The following is a 15,199-nucleotide window of genomic DNA, read 5'->3' as shown; positions in this document are numbered from 1 at the left end:
GCCGATACTCAACAGAAAAATTGTGTCGATAAAGAACGTCAGCTGGATTATGTAACAAACAAACAAACACGAAAGTTGTAGATGTTTTACGCTTGAAATGTAACATTGCAAAAATGCCGTTTACTGTTTGCTCCTAAATCAGGCAGTCTAAAGGAAAGTTATTATTTTGGGTTTCGATAAGCCCCTGGCAAAAGGGAAAGGGTTGGGCTCCGCAATTACCATGTGTAAATTACCCGAAATTTAGACCCCCTGTGGTCTGACCTCCAGTATCCTTGACATTTTGGGTGTCGCTTAATACGGGAGGTTCGACTGTAATTACTTATCTATCAGGCCACAGTTGTTCCAAAAGTCAGAATGGATAACTTTATCCAGTGGATGAGTCGCTCTCCAACGGATAAAAATGTATTTGTTTGCAGGAGTACATTTTGCCCGCTGGGCCCAGGCCCCGGGGGGGGGGGGGGTACTCCCTTATATGGGCTATGTGCGGCGCCAAAGGGTATGGTTTTTCAGCCGCTTTGGTCATAAATAGGGTATCGCTTTTAGCCATTTTGCCGCCACTTTGGTAATAAATAGGTTATCGATTTTTGCACTCTAGTCTTGAATTCGTTTTTTTTTTTTTTTTTTTTTTGAAGAAGCTGCTTCTTCATCATGACGTTAACTGTGTACGTGCCGCAAAGGCTTGTCACGCGCTGGGCTCCAGGGGTCTTTGAACTGGAGTTCACCAGACACTATCAGGTCATAAATAGGGTTTAAATTTTTGTTCAGGTCATAAATAGGGTGGGGAAAATCGCAGATTTTTGCCATAAATAGGGTAAGGGTTTTGGGAAGCGGGCCGCACACCCCTATCCAATTTTTTTGTGAGTACCCCCCCCGCCCGGGCCCAGGCTCGCAGCTGACGCAGGAAGACGAGGGGGTAAAACTACCTCATGCCACCCTACACGGGAATTGCTTTGTCACCCAGAACACTTTGCTGTCGTAGTTTTTCAAAATGGCGGACGGCATTGAAATTCCAGTACAAGTGAAGATTCATGTTCAAGAAATAGTCAGAATTGAGTTTGAGATCCAAAATATTGTACAAAGCATACGACAGTGTGAGGGGCCTTTACATGTACTGAATGACTTAAATTTAAACGTAAAACAAAAGGTGAATTCGTTGAGACACAAAGTCGAGGTATGCATGCCATTTCACTTTTTATAAAGTTGTATTTTGAAAACAAAGTTACGATTATCCAAGGCTGTTAGATTTCGTTTGTAGTGTCAGTAATTAATTAGCATCCCGCCTCATAAGCGACACATTTTATTGTTTTATAATTCACGATGTAATCTTTCATCTCGCGCCATGTATAAAACTTTAATGAGTACACCTCCCCCCCTCCTCCTTCAGACTTTATCATAATTTAGCTGTAGTTAGTGTTCTTGTCTTGGATCAACAGAAAATTTAAATATAGTTAAATTTCTTGTCTTTTCTTATAGGGCTTAGAACAAGTGGCACTTGAACAAGACAAAGAATCAGATCGGCTCGCCATACTAGCTGCGATGCAACATCACAGAAAAGAACTGTCCAGGTAGAAGAAGATTTATATCTGAGATTCTTTAGCCCATACACATGTATCCTGTGGCTCTCTCATTAAGTTAATTTCTTTCTCTCTCAAGTCTACAAGCATCCATCAGGAAAGCTAACCTGGCATCAAAAGCCATTATTGACAGGAGTGAAAAGGAAGAATTACTTGGAGGACAGACATCTACTGTTAGACACAGGTCGGTGACCTTCAGAAAACATTGCCTCAATGTTTTATCCACTGTGTTGCACTTTGTTTTGTTAGTGATAAAAGTGAATGACTTGTCTGTAGTCATAGGTTGCGCAAAAAGCTATCGGGGCAATGTTTCCTAAAGGAATTGAAGGCCACATGCAAAACCTGGTAAATGCAAAACAAAATACAAAAAATGAGCGAAAATGCACTCTAGGTCAGTTATGTGCCAATCAATTCCAAACTTAAACATCCCCCCTAGGCGCCCTCCCCACATCCAGGCATTCAAACTTGCAAAAATTGGGTGGTTCAAATTGAGCCTCAGGGGGGCCAAAAAGCCATTCAAATGCCCTAAGCTTCAACTTCAGTTGATTAATGTTAATTAGTGTTCCAGATAACTTTCAAAATCAGAGAGTCAATGAAGAATTTTGAGGGAACAATAGCTCTAGTTCGATCTCTCTAAATCTTCTTAAGTTTGCCATTAATTTTGTCGGGTCAGGAAGCCAAGCTTCTCGCGTTTTTGACCCGAGACCCCTCTCTTATCTGGAACACTGATTCATGCTTTGCAAACTTTGATATATTAATGACGCCTTCAAAAACTTTTTTGATAACGTTTTCAGTGAGCCATTTGCATACAAAGACAAAATCCTGTTCTTGAAAAACCCCACAACTCCCAAAAGCCAGGAAAAACCCATGCATGAATTCCTCTTGACCAGAAGAAAAATCCTGTTCAAATTCCCCACCTCGATGAAATTCCCCACTCTCCCAGCGCAGTACAAAGTCAAAGGATGTTGAAGGTTTGAAATGACTGATGCATTATGCCCAGAGCCCTTCAATAAGCTAAAGATTGGATAAAACATTAGGGGAGTAGGCATATACACTTAAAATAAACTACCAGGCAATGAGTAGTATTTTGATCAGTTCTTTTGTCAGTCTGGAGTCTGGTCCATGGCTTAACAGGGGATTCCAGTGGTATCCTTTCCCCTCTCCCCCCTCCACACACAAATTACAAAAAGGAGCTTCATGCATTTTTAGGCCTGATTTTAACAGCAAATAAAACTTGAATTTGTATATTCGTTGCCACTTTCAGAGCAGTTAGCTAGTGTGATCCTGTTGACAGTGCCTATCAAATCTGCAGGACACATAACCCGGGGGGGGGGGGGGGGTACTCCTCGGAATTCTTGGTGGGGGTGTGCCGCCCAGGTCTTCAAATCCCGACCCTATTTCAGACCTAAACATGCCATTTTCCACACCCGTTTTCAGACCTGACCTCTAAAATTCATACCCGTTTTCAGACCTGATAATTATGCATCAGTGCCGAACGGAAGTTGACGCAAGGAGTAAAAGTAAGTTGGAATGACATAGTTTATCTATTTCTTTTTCTTGCTATCAGTTAGTCGTTCCAGTTACGTACTGAGAAGAAAAATATGTTTGTAAGCTTTCATAAATGTCCCCCGCCCCAAAAACCCAACCCGATTTCAGACCGTGATTGTCAAAATCTATACCCGTTTTCAGACAAAACGGCTCAAAAACCATACCCTTTGGGGCGGCACATACCTATATACCTTATATAGGGGAGTACCCCCCCCCCCCCCCCCCCCCGGGACACATAACTATTGAACTAAACTATGACTGTACTATGACATTTAATGGACTGGTAGGTCAAAAACCTTTTCCTTTTGGGATAGGAAGCAGTTCACCACTGGGTTACACCCTGAAAGTGCATCATTGGCACCCATTTGTACACCTTTTTGAAGTGACATAAGTCAATGTGGAAAAAGGTTTCTTGTTTAGAGTGTCAGTTAGTTATTTCTTTACTTATTTTTTGACATAAAATATTTTATTTATTTTAACAAATGAATATAATTTAGGTCAGTGAGTTATACATAACATGTTATTGTTCCCATTTAGGAACTTCAACAAGGAGAATTTAGCCAAGACAGCAAGTAATATTACTCAAGATTTAATGAGCATAGCAAAAATGATGGAAAGCCAAGTCAAACAGAGTGAAGCTGATATGCAGACATTAGGTTTGTTGAATAATATTATTATATCATTCCAACTATGAAGTTTGTCTCAAAAAACTATTATTAATAATTTTCACTGCTGTCAAATGAATCCTCGACTGGTACAAAACACAATTTTCTGAACTTTAGGCCCAGAGGGTCAAAAGATCATATTTGTACTCTGATTTGTAGATTTTGATCCACTTTAATTGCCTCTGTATATTTCTTACAGTCAACTAGAGTTCTCGGTGTATTTACAGTTGAGGGCAAATCAACAATATATATAAGTTGAGTTTTGAAGTTCACAGTTCACAAGTTGCTGGAGAGCATGGTAGAGCACCATGCTTGTAATAAGGGCCCTCTCTCAGATTAAGCTCCCCAGCAAACATATTTGCTGTGGAAGAATCTGGTTTCGGGTCAAACCTATCCTCAACATAGGTTGAATTGGTGATCTGCCTATTAAGCCTAGGTAAAATATATACTCTGAAACCTAGTTTAAAAAAAATATTTTTCAACCTTAGCCCAACCCTCACCCCTATGGAATCCATAAAACAACATTTGCTAAATAAATACATCTTTGTTTCTTGGTATTGTTACTTATTACACATTTAACCTACTATAGGTTAAATGTACTCTAGGTTAAATATACGAGATGTACATTGTATGCATTTAACCTAGGCTATATGTTTTGCCATGAGAGTAACACAACATTTATGATCTTTTGATTATTGGCCAGCTTTGTTTGCCTGTTGTTCATACATAGTTGCTGTTACTTGGATTGTGTAATAAACAATTATAGTTTGTTTGCCTTTCTTTGGTGTTGCTGTTTATTAGAATTTAACGGATCTTAAGGAACAAGTTATGTGAAAACATCTTGTTTAATGCAAACATTGATTTCTTAAGTTTTTCATTATTTTGGCTTGTAGCCTCATCATCTGCGCAGGTCAAAGACACTCAGGAAGAATACAAGGGTTTATCTGGAATCATTCAAACCAGTAGGAACCTGCTAAACAAGTATAACAGGAGAGAAGTAACTGATCGGCTGCTGATCGTTTTTGGACTTGTGCTGTTCTTTTCCACTGTTCTTTACATTTTGAAAAAACGGCTTCCAATATTTGGGAGCTAAAAGTTTAAGCAACTTGAAGGAATGCAGAAGAATTTCTGCAGTCATGTATATTAAAAGGAAATGAAATTTGCGGGTGATGTATGGAGAGATTCAAAGGTTCAAAAACTCAGAAGTGTACAAAACCCATCCCACTGACAGTTAAATTTTACACTGCTGCTGATCAAGGATACAATGATGACAACAAAAGAGCCTTGAAAAACAAACAACTTCAGGAGGGCACTTGCACAGTCCGCATGGAGGGATGTTACGGGTTTGATCCCAGTCAGACAAAAGAGCTGTATTTGCAACCACATGGTGCAGTTTCTGCAGAATTATGGTTGGTGTGGATAATTATGAAGAAATGGACTGTTGCTCTGTCTTCAATTGATAAGTGAAAGAGCCACTGGGGACATAACCTGTCCTAACTGTGACCACTCTTATTGTCACATGAGTAGGGTGGGTCAGGATAGGGCTGTGGAGATTGCCATTGGCCCTATAGCAGTGACCAGAGGTGCCTTCACAGGCAGACATCCTATACCTTATTCTTGACATGTATGTCTTCTCAGGATTAAAACGCAAAACTGTTGGTTGAATTTCCACTTCAAAATTCAGATTCGAGTTTTTTTGTTTACTCATATTACTGATATAATAGTGTTATTTTATAAAGAAAAAAATAAATTTATTTATTGAATGTATGACAAGGAAATACTTTAAAAACTAAATGGATGATGGTAAATTATTTGCAAATGGTTTGAATCTATGCGTCTTATCATACACTGTAAGTAGGAAAATGATGATCATCCAGGAGAGTGTTAGCCTCCAATGCTAGGAGAGTGTAGTCGTGAGCAGGATTATTTTTTGGCCTGACTCTTTGTGACATGAACAGAAGTCATCATTAGAGTCAAGACTTGACACTTTGATTTTTGGCCTTGTACACTGTGAAACAGTTGTTGAAAGTGGCATAATTTTTATCAGCAGATGCTGAACTGCATCAATGGCTATAATTTTTTTCTGGCAGCGCTGAGAGAGAAAGAGAGAGAAACTTTGTTAAATCTAAGGTCGTGTTCTATTGGGATCAACCAAAACTGGTTTTGTTTGATTTGGTTGGGGTCCTGGTAATTTTGAAGAAGAGCTCCCCAAACCGACTGTCGGTAAATTGTCGGGCAACAGTGGATCGACAGGCTACCGACAGATCAATTCTACCGTACAATATAAGTGAGATTATAAGTCTACTTGAACAGTCCACGAACCGAACTTAGTTTATGGTATCTAAGCTTACGTTTTATGTTACAAACATAGAACGGTCGACAGTTGGCCGACAGTCAGTTTGGGGAGCTCTTCCTCAAAATTGCCAACAGGACACTTTTAAATTAAACCATTTTTGGTTGAGACTCAGTTGTGCCTGGGGACAGTCATCACCAGTCTCTATCCACATTTACGTGGGAGCAAAAGATGGGTGCCATAAGCCTTTTTCTCTCCCATGGTTCTGTAAAATTTGTTGCAGTACTTCTCTTTGAGAATTAGGGGAACCTCAGCAACCCATGTCACTGGATGGAATCTGGCAAAGCAACTCAACAGATTTGAGCTGTTTGCTATCAAAGGAAAGGGCAAGTCTTTCACGTGCTTGGTATTATATTAATTTTGTCATGAATATTCATTTGTGATAGAAGAAACATCCTCTCATAATTATCTTAGCCTGTGGTCAATATAAATGATTGACTGAATGACAGTAAAAATGAACTATTTATTCAAATGTAGTTAAAATACTTAAAATATTCCTTGTATGAAGTGCTCTGTCCCAGAAAGAACAAAATTAACATAATGTGCATAATACATGATGGGTGCATATACATCTTGAATAGGTGTAACTGAACAAATGGATACAAATTTAAAATAAGTATTTGAAACCTATTAAATAGGTTTGATCCTTCATATAACATTTTCCGATACCTAATATTAAATAAAGATGAGGCCTTCTAAGGGGTAGAGGTGACAAGCCGCATACCCCAGAAATCTGGTGACATGGGAGTTTCTATAACTCAAATGGGCTGCTAAAATCAGAGAGTGACACCAGAACATTCTGGATTTTAAGGAACTGTTGACAAATGAAAAGCAGTGACAATCATATAACCTTAAGTTAGTTCTGTTATTTAGATGAGATTTAATTTTTTGGAGGATTTAGAATCTTCTGGAGAAACATTTAAAACAACAGTCATATTTTCTTACATTTCAAAAACTAATGTGACATACCCCATTGGAAGGCCTTGCTGTCAATTTATCTCACCCAGTCTTGATGACTACAAACTTGTTTAAAGTCCTTACAAGTTCTTATCACACCAGTACATTTGTAAATTGTGGCTGGACTGATGTTAGATACATACTATTTTCCTAGAATGCATACTACAGAATATGTGTCATCTTCATTACTATAAAATCATTTTAATGAAACAAAAATTCACAAGACATGAATCTAACATGACATCTGGTAAATAAAGTAATTGAACTTAAGGCTCAGTGCATAACCAACCTATGGTGTATTTTAGATCGTTTTTTCTTGCTTTAGCTCAGATTCACTGGATATTTTTGCATGTGGCCTTTGAGTCCTTCAGCAAGCATTGCTCCAATGTTTCATTCGCTGCTTTGTACTTCATTTTGCGATAAAACAAGGGAATCTTGCCAAATCATAGGTTTTTGGTACATCAGGTCCTCTTTGGTTTTTTTACTTTAATCATAACAAAAGTCATAATTAGCTAAATCATCAATCAATTCACTGATTGAAACCTTTAAATCAAGAAATAAATAGGGGACTATGTACAAGTCTACCTTGATAATCAGTCTGTAAACCAATTCAGAGCATATTAAACAAGAAGTCCCGCTATAAAAGGGCAAGCCCCTCCTTCATTTCACACCTTTGTGGGCGTGAGATACAAATTTAGACGCTGTTCAGTCGTGGCAAGTTGTTGACTCAAGCGTCCTCTGAAAAATATGCCTCAAAATTTTATAATATCACCACAGCAATATAAGATATCAAGTTCTTATTTGTTTAACAAGGGTTATTCTGAAAACTTAGCCAATTTTATCGGTAAAAGCCGAAGATAGTTGATTGACAACTGAAGGTGAGAATGGCCTGGCCAGGGCCCTTTTATACCGGAACTTCCTGTTTAAATGGATAAGTTTGGAATTCACAGTTGTCCCAGCAAGCCATTCTTGAAATTATTAGGTCTTGACTTGGTTATATATAGCTCACAGACAGGAAAGAAAATAATAACTTGTTCTAATACATCTACATGTAATATATATTGCAGTACAACATGTGCATATTTCTCAGCTGAAACTGTACATACCCTTCTTCTAAATTTCACCCAAGGGAGCCTCTACTGTTTCAAAAATTGTTAAATTGTTGGAAAACAACTGTACAGAACAAATTAAAGTAATTATTCTTTTTTTCAACAAAGTAGAAAGAGCAATGTTTGTGTACAAAAAATATGGATATGAGTATAACTAATTTCACCTGTTTAATAAATTCCCAAGGAACCACCATTTTGGAGTTTATGATGTCCATCATATTGTTCCCCTATTATCAGAAGAGAGAAGGCCTTTTGTGTATAACTATTAGACATTGCAAAGTTGCAATAATTCTATCCTTTTGTGTCTGACATGAAAGATTACTTCCATGTTTTCAAAGAAATTTGAAATTAGATGGTATTTCCTTCATAGCGATAATTGTAAGAATGGAGCAATCCATTAAAAACAACCACAGTGTACATCAGTCATGAATTAATTTTAATTATTTACTATTGAAGGCCAGTTCATGATTTTGATGCAACTGCAGCAACTAGTGCTGCCCCTTTACCAGACCCATCTTCAGACAGCATAAGTGTGATGTCACCCTGAGGCAAAATGTCCCTTAGAGTCTCTTCCATGTATCGCTTGAACTGTGGGTGCTTTTTAAACAGGCTCCCATCAACAGCAATGGTAGTGGTGAAGTTCTTTGTTTTCTGTCAATTAAAATAACATTTTGGCTAATAAATAAACATTTGAAGGCTTAGTGGGGTCATGGTATTACCATTATTTCAATCACTATAATAGTCTATTATCAATAGTGACCCTAAGCAGTGGCGGTTGGGATGACGATATTTTGAAGATTTAATAGTCAGAGATATTTAGAATCATGTTTATGGCAAATGGCCTACATAAGATTTAAGTTAACTTTATGTTTTCTTGAAAAAATGAATAATTATATAGATGAGAAAAGTGCAAAATAATTCTGGCCTTTGACGCTAATGCAAAACTACTCAATATTACTGAGTAAGTGAAAACAGCGAGTGGAAAATGAAGGATAAACATGGTCATATGGTCATTTCTGTCATTTGCCGTATACACAATAAATTATCCTAAATTTCTCTATCAATCAAAATCTCCTCCTTGACCTATTAGGTCAAATGGACCACCAATTACAGGATTTTTTTCACTTTCATACTGGAAGTATTTAAGCAGAGAAAAAGGTTGATCAAATGCTCCACATCTGTCCTTCCACCATCAGGCTTCATTAGATCATAGAAGTCCTGGAAACACACCTTGACAATTGCAGCGATTCCAGCGGCTGCTAGCCTAGCGGCCCTTATGGACACAGCAGCACAAACCCGTTGCAATATCTCAATATCAGAATCAGATGCCTTCACTCCCATCTCAGTCAGGACTTGACTAATCCTGTATCTGTCATGACTGTTTAAATCAAGAAAATGTTAGTAATTTAAGTGATGTAGGGGTACGAAATGATTAAAATGGTTACTGAGGCAAGAGGGGAGGGGGGGACGGGTGGGGAGTGGTCATGCATACCCCATATATATATATACGGTCCACTAAAATTCAGCCTAAATATATCCTCTTAATAATTAAATTTTATTGTACAGATTGTCCTACACACAACATCCTGAATTCTCCGTTCCTAATATCCTGCATCCCAGTAATAATTACTTGCAGTATAATAATATTATAAGTCATATTATAGAGGAATTATTTCTCTATAACATTTTGTCCGTATTCCATTAACCCTTCATACCCAGTTTTAGATGTAATATATCAAACACGAGAAAGTGTGTTTCATCAGATATCCAAACACTGAGAAGTAGGTTGAAAAAACGAGGTGCAGCTGAGTTGTTTTAAACGACTTCAAGGTGTTTGAATATCTGATGAAACACACTTTCGAGTGTTTGATGTGGCTTCTCAAATGATCAATTATTGTAGGAGAAATTCAAGGCTAAAGTTGGTAAAATTTTATGGTAATTAGGAACATATATCCAAACCAATTGCTCACAGTAGTGATTTTGTTTGTTTTCTCTTGATGAATTATTAATGAGTTTGGGAAATCTGTGTTCCCTGACAGCAGATTATGACACAATATTAAGGCTTACTTGGTCTCTTTATATATTACTGGTTTCTATATACATTACAATGTTCTTACCTCTCAATTTCGGAAACAAACATGGTCATAAAGCTATCCTTGGTACTAAATTTTCCAGCTTGTCCGTTGAAAAGAAGTTTCTTCTCAATGAGGTCCAAACAAACAAGTCTGGCTATTTCTCCAAGATACATTCCAGAAATCATCTTCTCAAATCTAAAGAGGATAAATATTTATTATTGTATACACTGAGTTCCCTGAGTTACAAAGCACCCTTTTGGTGGTTCAATTTTGATGAGAAGGCATGGATGGAGCTAATACTAACGCCCACTGGCCCCTTCCATGCTGCCTTTGAAGTCTCTTGATTCAACTCAATTCACTGGTTTTTCAAAATAATATTTCTGATCTCTATCCTTTTTTTTTTTTGGATTGATTGAAGGGAAATTTTCACAGTCGTTAAAAAAAGAATGTTTACAGAACCATGGGGATTTAAAATTCAATTACTCATTGTACTTACAACTGCATTCCAGGATTGAGTGATTCCCTGTCCACTCTTTCATCAAATGTCGTTCTGAGGTGATTCCAGGAGCCATTGTCACCAAATGCTCCCCACTCTGTATTTATGATGACTTCCCGGGGATGTTTTTGATCACCCTCCCACTTTGGCACGTTATCAAGCCTCTCCATGTAGCAGGCATTCGTTCCAGTGCCCAAGATCAAACCTGCACTGACATTAGGGTTTGAATATGCACACGACATCATTGTACCTGTGGTATCATTAACAAGCGCAACGACATCCACACTTGTGCTCTGAAAAACAATTGACAATATTATTAACCACATGAGCTCCAATTCCTTTCTGGTATAGTATACCCCTTTAACTCCTCCCCTCTCAAAACAAAAAAAGAACAAAAATCAACAAGGACTCAAGCTGCCTGACAATAGCCTCTAGCACAAATTCCAGGATCACAACCAACTTTCAAGTCTTTGAATGAAATCCTTAAGTCGCAACTACTGAAACTGGTTATGTACCACAAGAACTTTTCCTTTTGAAATTCTTAATCCCTGCATACATATACTCACTCTCATTGATCCTTAACCCTTAAAGCCCTAACAGTGATGAGCATCAAATTTCTCCCTGTAATGTCAATGCTTATTCGATCAATCCCTGAGGTCATGAGAATTAAGAATATGATCACCCAGGCAAATTTTTGTGATATTTTAATAACTTCTCCCCAGTAATTTTATAAGAAAAGTACGGGGACAAGATAGGAGAACTTCTTCTTTGATACTGGGGGTTACAGGGTTAAATAAATGAAAACCACTGGATGTAGTGATTAAAATGCATTTTAGTACTGGTGAACCAAGACAAAAGGACAATTAAATTGAATGTAGAAAGCAGTAGCCTACCACTCCTTCTCTAACAAGAGCCTCTTTTAGCAGTCTGACAACATCTTCATTCTCTACACCAGCTGCTGTAAAACCTTTGGTCCATTTAATCAGCAAACCAGATGTCAGGGACAACTGCCGCACAGGAAATGAAAATGTAAATCCCAATGGTAGAGATCTGTCACTAACTTTGGTCTTCTTGACAAAGAGAGAAATGCAGCCAGCAATATAACCAAAGAGAGTCTTAGCATCACTTGTCATCACAGCTTGGTCAAGAGGGTATACTTCGCTTTCCATTTCAACTTTACCGTTGTCAATTGAGATCAGCAATATCCTGAAGTTGGTGCCTCCAAGATCCAAAGCCAGGAATTCCCCCCTTTCTGAGCCATCAGGTATTGCTCGTACATATGTCAGAAGCATTTTTAATGGGCTCTCTGCTCGCTCCTGCTCATCTGCAGAGAGGCCTTTTGTAAAGTCACTTTGAAGAATATTAACAATCTCGTCAAGCGATTCATTGGATAAATCAAATGTGCTTAACACCTGCAACACCTACAGAAAAATTATTTTCAGTTAATATACTTAATTGTGTTCACTACTTTTGTTGTTACTTAACAATGAAAGTAAAACAAACATTATTTTAGTTAATGGGTAATGAACTTAGAAAAAAACAATAAATGCACTTAGTTCACATGATTGAATCTCTGTTTAATTCACCCGCAAATGCAGTCACTTGTTCCCAAACACTATTGATGTGGGCAACAGGACAACTTCATTTGAAGGCTATTGTCAAATGTAATGAAAGTAAAGAGTTGCGGTGCCTTTTAGAACAGGTGAACTCTGAAGTTCAAGACTCAACCTATCATATGTTTTTGCTACCATTCGTCATTGTAACAGATCTCTTTAAAAAAACAAGCTTTAGTTTGACAGGATGAAAGGGCCTGGTTTGTACACTGTAATAAATTATTGGTGGTTTTCAATTCACTTTGTCGGTGTCAGCCAGTTGTCATTGTAACAAGATGCCTGCTATACTGGCATTACGCGAGATGCTGGGGCTGATTCATTTATTCCAACTGTATGCTTCGCCGATTGATAAAACTATCCTTGCTAATGGAATAGTTTGAGTCACGACGATCGCGTTACATTGTTTCCCTTGTGTTACGCTACTCAGGGTTTCAAGGGAAATTGCGGGAATTCCATTGCGATAACGTAAGCTTCTCAATGACCTCTTTTCAGTCTCGCGTCGTGGTCTAAGACTGTCAAACAAAGCACGATTCCTTCGCCAGGAATTTACCAATTTCCACCGTTTTAAATGTCGGGTGCTTCTTAGAAGTTATTCTTTCGATTTGCCGCTTCAAAATGGCGAAATTTCCGTTTGAAAACGGCACACTTGAATCCAGAACATGTTAACAATATGGCGCCAAATTTAATCTGTTTTTAATAAATAGATCAAATGATGCATTGACGTCACACAGGTAGGGGTGAGTGGGTCCCCTCCCTCGCGATATAAGCGACAAGAATGGATTTTGATTGGCCTGCTTTTGTTGAAGACAATCAGAACAATACATCCCGAGTAGGAGAGGAGAGAGTTTAATGAATAAATTAATGTACCGATTTGTAGCTACGAGGAAGAAAAAAAAAAAAAAAAAAGAAATCGACCCGTTTTTAGACACGGTATGCCCCTTCAGGGCATCCCGCGTAATTATTACTGACAACAATAAAAAACACAGTTGTCTGTTGGGTTTAGAAATTAAGGATGGTTTTGACAGATCAATGCAGTAATTAACATTATACAGTACCTGGTCTTTTCCTGTGACAGCATCAGACAGGGTTTTAAATAGTTGTTGTGCAAATGGTAGAGCTGCAAACATCTTGGAATTTTTACTCTGCAACCAAAAGCAATATGCATTGCAAAGTGAACTCTGGCATTCAATTTGTTACATTTCTCACTATCGATCATGAAGGATATTTTTAGTTACAGTACATGAATTTTATATGGATGATTTTTAATTTCTAATATTTCTTTAAAATTGTTTCAAACTCTCTTGCGTTTTGTGCTTTATAAGATGAATTATACCAAAGTTTCGGCCTGAAACATTACTGTGAATTGTTTGATATTGGTCCTGAAAACAGACTGAGGGAACCTAGGCTCTGATCTTATCTTGAAATTGCAATCTGTAAGCTTATAATGTTATAAATCTGGCTACATCAGGCCAGAGAAAATCTGGAATCAGGCTGCAAGATACACTTGTTGCAATACATAATCTTGGACGACTGCTAACCACTCACGAGGAATGCAGGAGGGAAATTAATATGAAGTTTCTCGTGTCTACTTATAGGTATGATGCCAAATCACACGAAATGAAAATTCACAATTGTAACCTCAATAGAGCTTTAAATAGAAACTTTGAGCCACTTTCACAATAGATCACACATTCTCTCCCAGAAATGCTGTTAGATGACACATTTTAGCTTACACAGAGTACAGATAAGCTCCCGGCCGAGCAGGCTCGGTAATGGTTCTTCATTCTTAGCCATTAAGTCGATTGACGGCTGCGAATCGTCGACCTACCAAAACATATACCGTTTTTTTTCTATATTAAAGCCACTATATTAAAAGTCGTCAACGAGCCATGGCCATACATAAGCCGTTTCAGCAACGTTCTAAAAGCTTATAAAGACTGAGAATAGCCCCCGATCGCGATGGAGCCCGCTCTAAAAGTTTCCGTGTTTTAGTGGCCCTGTGTTCTATTGTTGATCAGGCCAGTTAATTGTTCACCTGCAACACAAAAGAGCCTACATGTACTTCCATACTTACATAAATACCTCGATTACCAACACTTGAATAAATACTGTACAAATTCCAGCCAGCGTCACGTCTTCGTTCTACAACTTCTTTACTCGAGAACGATGACGTTCAAAAGAAGGGCGGAGCCCCCGGAGAATCTTCGGACGTGCTCGGATCATGAATTCTTGCATCGTTGTCACTCGTCTGGTCACGGAACTGTAACGCCTGCTCAAACTCCCGAAAAGCTATTATTACATGCACAAAATTCATTACCAAAAATTCAATTTTTTATAATTTTGAACGTATTAACATTTTATTATCTCCAAGATTAACAAACACATCGAGTCATTTTGTACGAAAAAAAGAAACTGCCAATCTGTAGAAAATGCGTGTAAAGAAATTACTTTTCCGGCCCGAAAGCTCTTCGGGATCGGGAGCTTTGAGAAAGCGTACACCTGATAATCTATGAGGTAGGCCATACCCATGAAATTTGTCGTTTCAATTTACATACATACTTTATTAAATTTCTCATAAAAGTGAGAAAAGAAGCATTAAACTGATAGACCTTTGCACCAAAAAGATTCCCCTGTACTGTGCTGAAAGGAAACTTATTTATCTATTTATTTATTTATTTATTTATTTGTTTATTTATTTATTTATTTTTATCTCCTAGTATAGTGTACACTGTTTTAGGAGTATCCCAATTAAAATATTAAAAGGGAAGCACTCAATTTTTCTCTGTCATGAACGAGATCTCCACTTTGT

General features: G+C 37.9%; 2 protein-coding genes and 1 long non-coding RNA gene across 4 annotated transcripts; 2 read left to right on the top strand and 1 right to left on the bottom strand.

Annotated features, from left to right (window-relative positions):
- Positions 1 to 976: 976 nt before the first annotated feature.
- Positions 977 to 5,598, top strand: LOC146464743 (vesicle transport protein SEC20-like). Its single transcript, XM_085129575.1, has 5 exons — positions 977 to 1,171; positions 1,474 to 1,565; positions 1,654 to 1,758; positions 3,660 to 3,778; positions 4,681 to 5,598. The coding sequence occupies exons 1-5, from the start codon at positions 989 to 991 to the stop codon at positions 4,878 to 4,880; spliced, it is 699 nt and encodes a 232-aa protein (XP_084985701.1). The 5' UTR covers positions 977 to 988; the 3' UTR covers positions 4,881 to 5,598.
- A 95-nt stretch (positions 5,599 to 5,693) lies between these two features.
- On the top strand, positions 5,694 to 7,955 carry LOC146464742 (uncharacterized). Its single transcript, XR_014868461.1, has 2 exons — positions 5,694 to 7,227; positions 7,266 to 7,955. It is a non-coding gene; the product is annotated as an uncharacterized LOC146464742 (long non-coding RNA).
- LOC146464741 (hexokinase-4-like) lies at positions 6,584 to 14,569 on the bottom strand. Of its 2 annotated transcripts, none has more exons than XM_085129573.1 (7): positions 14,465 to 14,569; positions 13,446 to 13,532; positions 11,671 to 12,198; positions 10,778 to 11,070; positions 10,324 to 10,476; positions 9,437 to 9,584; positions 6,584 to 8,857 (listed from the first exon to the last, which is right to left on the bottom strand). In XM_085129573.1, exons 2-7 carry the CDS (start codon positions 13,515 to 13,517, stop codon positions 8,669 to 8,671), a joined length of 1,383 nt encoding a protein of 460 aa, XP_084985699.1. In that variant the 5' UTR covers positions 13,518 to 13,532; positions 14,465 to 14,569; the 3' UTR covers positions 6,584 to 8,668. The 2 variants fall into 2 exon arrangements, with proteins under 2 accessions (XP_084985699.1, XP_084985700.1); XM_085129574.1 differs by lacking the exon at positions 14,465 to 14,569 and adding an exon at positions 14,029 to 14,458.
- Positions 14,570 to 15,199: the final 630 nt, after the last annotated feature.

The sequence above is a fragment of the Pavona decussata genome, unplaced genomic scaffold (genome assembly GCF_977016875.1).
Source record: "Pavona decussata unplaced genomic scaffold, jaPavDecu1.1 SCAFFOLD_161, whole genome shotgun sequence".
Taxonomy (NCBI): domain Eukaryota; kingdom Metazoa; phylum Cnidaria; class Anthozoa; order Scleractinia; family Agariciidae; genus Pavona; species Pavona decussata.
Note: the sequence above shows the minus strand (reverse complement) of the source record. Positions and strands in the feature narration are given on the sequence as shown.

Excerpts from the sequence above, each read along its gene's own strand:
- LOC146464741 (XM_085129573.1), bottom strand. The coding sequence starts at position 13,517 with ATGTTTGCAGCTCTACCATTTGCACAACAACTATTTAAAACCCTGTCT. Across the intron at positions 9,585-10,323 it reads TTTGTTTCCGAAATTGAGAG|TCATGACAGATACAGGATTA; the intron begins GTAAGAACATTG and ends TGATTTAAACAG. Across the intron at positions 8,858-9,436 it reads GAATCGCTGCAATTGTCAAG|AAAACAAAGAACTTCACCAC; the intron begins GTGTGTTTCCAG and ends TTTAATTGACAG.
- LOC146464743 (XM_085129575.1), top strand. The coding sequence starts at position 989 with ATGGCGGACGGCATTGAAATTCCAGTACAAGTGAAGATTCATGTTCAA. Across the intron at positions 1,566-1,653 it reads CACAGAAAAGAACTGTCCAG|TCTACAAGCATCCATCAGGA; the intron begins GTAGAAGAAGAT and ends TTCTCTCTCAAG. Across the intron at positions 1,759-3,659 it reads ACATCTACTGTTAGACACAG|GAACTTCAACAAGGAGAATT; the intron begins GTCGGTGACCTT and ends GTTCCCATTTAG.